Source organism: Entamoeba histolytica, genomic scaffold (assembly GCF_000208925.1).
Source record: "Entamoeba histolytica HM-1:IMSS scf_1104750518309 genomic scaffold, whole genome shotgun sequence".
In the NCBI taxonomy this organism is placed as follows: Eukaryota; Evosea; order Mastigamoebida; family Endamoebidae; genus Entamoeba; species Entamoeba histolytica.
In genome coordinates this window covers 1-2733 of record NW_001915639.1, presented here as the reverse complement: position 1 = coordinate 2733, position 2733 = coordinate 1, and the positions used below count along the sequence as shown (strand labels likewise).

The 2733-nt window shown below is 28.3% G+C and overlaps 2 protein-coding genes across 2 annotated transcripts; one reads left to right on the top strand and one right to left on the bottom strand.

The window, feature by feature from the left end:
* Positions 1 to 6: 6 nt before the first annotated feature.
* EHI_131670 (dynamin-1-like protein, putative) lies at positions 7 to 651 on the top strand (the record flags this gene model as incomplete). The annotated part of the gene is made up of 1 exon (XM_001914447.1): positions 7 to 651. One exon carries the CDS (start codon positions 7 to 9, stop codon positions 649 to 651), a length of 645 nt encoding a protein of 214 aa, XP_001914482.1.
* Positions 652 to 757: 106 nt separating this feature from the next.
* Positions 758 to 1975, bottom strand: EHI_131660 (protein kinase domain containing protein; the record flags this gene model as incomplete). The annotated part of the gene is made up of 1 exon (XM_651238.2): positions 758 to 1975. One exon carries the CDS (start codon positions 1973 to 1975, stop codon positions 758 to 760), a length of 1218 nt encoding a protein of 405 aa, XP_656330.2.
* Positions 1976 to 2733: the final 758 nt, after the last annotated feature.

The following is a 2733-nucleotide window of genomic DNA, read 5'->3' as shown; positions in this document are numbered from 1 at the left end:
CATGAAATGGTAAAAAATTTGATTGACATTGAAGAATCTTATATTAACACCATCCATCCAGATTTTGATGCAACAGAAATCATGTTAAACGCAGGAATAAATAGTGCCACACCTTCAAATGAACAAAAACCTCCTGTTGTTACTCAAGCACCACCAAAACCTATTCCACAACAACCAACAACTAAACCTCCTAAAAAACAATCACCATCCAAAGGTGGGTTTTGGTTTTGGGCAAGCAAAGCATCAGACGAAAATGAGGATGAAGATAATGAAACTCAAAAACAAACCACTCCTTCAGTTCCAGTCCAACCAGAACCTAAAGTTGAACCAATTGTAATCAGTGCTACTGATACAAAAGAACAAAGAAATATTAAGATGATGAGAGAATTAACTAGGTCATATTTAAATATCGTAAGAAAAAGTATTGAGGATTTTGTTCCTAAAGCAATTATGCATTTCCTCATTAACCAAACATGTAAAGATTTACAAAAAGCATTAGTTGAAGAATTGTATAAGAGTGATAAAATAAATGATCTTATGAGTGAAAGTCCAGCAATTACAACAAAGAGAGAAATGTTAAAAAAGAATTTAGAGGCATTACAAAAAGCTTATAATATTCTTGAAGGAATTGTTACAATCAAAGTTAATTAAAAATATTTCTTATTTCATTTTCAAATAGTTCAGGAAAGAGAGATGTCATAAACGAAGGAAGTAAACACAAGAAAAGATAATTTATTATATTTTTAGTTGAGGAAATTCATTGAGTTTTAATTTCATCTTGTTGTAAACTATGAAATTCCATAGTGTTAAGTTCTATTGATTGCTCTGAAGCATATCCCCAATCATCAGGGACGTCATCATCGTAAGGTTTATATTGATAAAAGTATGATGTGTCTCTACGACCATTTAATCGAGGAATAATAGGTGGTGTCATATTTCTAATTAACGCAAATTTAATATTAGAGAAGAAATCATGTTGTTTAATTTCAGATGCTCCATACTTTGACCCTAGTCTATCTTCTGAATCAACATCAAGCAATTCTTTAATAAGATCTTTTGCATCTTTTGATACTTTATATCTATGCATTTTAGGAAATGTAAATTCTCCCTTTTGAATTTTTGAATATGTTTCCTGAATACTTGAAGCAGCGAATGGATTACAACCATAGAGAAACTCATACATAAGGACTCCAAGAGTCCACCAGTCAACCGATGCAGAATGACCATCTTTTGCAATAATTTCAGGTGCCAAATATTCATCAGTACCAACAAATGAATTAGATCTGAAATTTGATGGTTCAACAACAACTTCATCTTCTCCAAATAAACTTGACTTTATTCTAGCATGGTCTTCTACATCAGAATGTTTACTAAGATCAAAATCACTTAACATAATATGTCCACTTTCATGTAATAAAATATTTTCAGGTTTTAAGTCACGATACACAACACCTTCCATATGAAGATATTCTAATGCACAAATAATTTCAGCAAGATAAAACTTAGCAACTACTTCTCTAAAACAATTACCTGGTTGTTTATTTAATAATCTCCAAAAATCTCCTCCAGCACAATAAGTCATAACAAAAATATAATAAAAGGGTGTTTCAAAATCCCATACTAAATGAACAAGAAATGGATGATTAAGTGATTTTAATATATTTCTTTCAGACTCAACACGTTGTTCTTTTTTACGTTCTTCAATTATTTTTTTTTCCATAACTTTCATTGAATAAAACTCTTTTGTTCCTTTCTTTTGGACAAGATAAACTCTTCCAATATTTCCTCTTCCAATTAATGCGATCTTCTTAAAGTCAATAGGAATTGCAGGCTTCTTATCAGTTGGATCACAAATTGTCATAAGTGGAGTAAATCCTCTATTTATTGATTCAAGGGTTTTTGGGACTATATCTATTTCATTTGAAGGTTCATCCCCATCGAGAGAACTTCTTGATTGAACTGCACTAGATGCCATATAATTTTTTAGATGAAATAACAATTTTAGTCTTTTAATTTTAAAAAAAAATATCTTAAAGAAAATAACTTTATTTTTTAGTATTTTTTTGCCTATTTGAATTAAAACTTTATTTAGAAGAAAAATTGATAATTTGGAATTATCAATAAGAACTAATAAATATTTAATAGTTTTAAGAAGTTAAAAATTGAAAAAAGAAGATAAAAAAGGAAAAAGAAAAATAATAAAAGAGATATAAATAACAAATGAAAACTATTTACAAACAAACTAAAAAAAGAAAAAGAACTATTTTAATAATTAAAAAAGATGATTTGGTTATTAATTACTTTCATTAAATTTTCAATTGCTTTTAATTGTTCTTCTGTTGATAAATTGACAATTCCAAGTACTACTACTTTGAATACCTCACATATCCTTTTTTTTAAAAGTTCTTCTGAACAAACCCTGTCACTTCTTGTTTGTACTCTTAGTGATACTCAAGTTCATGTTACTATCGATAATACTTGTAATGAAAATGGATTATCTAATGAATTACAAACAATTGATACTAAAACACGATGTGATGACAGTCCATTGATTCAGATTTTTGCATCTAAAGATGAAACATTTTATTTTAATATCACAGTAACAAATGAAAGTGATTACCAAATATCAATTTCTGTTTCTAATTCAAATAATGATAATCAATCAATTAAGGATTATGTAACTTATATTATTATGGGAATCCTTCTTTGTGTCCTTATTATTACTAGTTTATT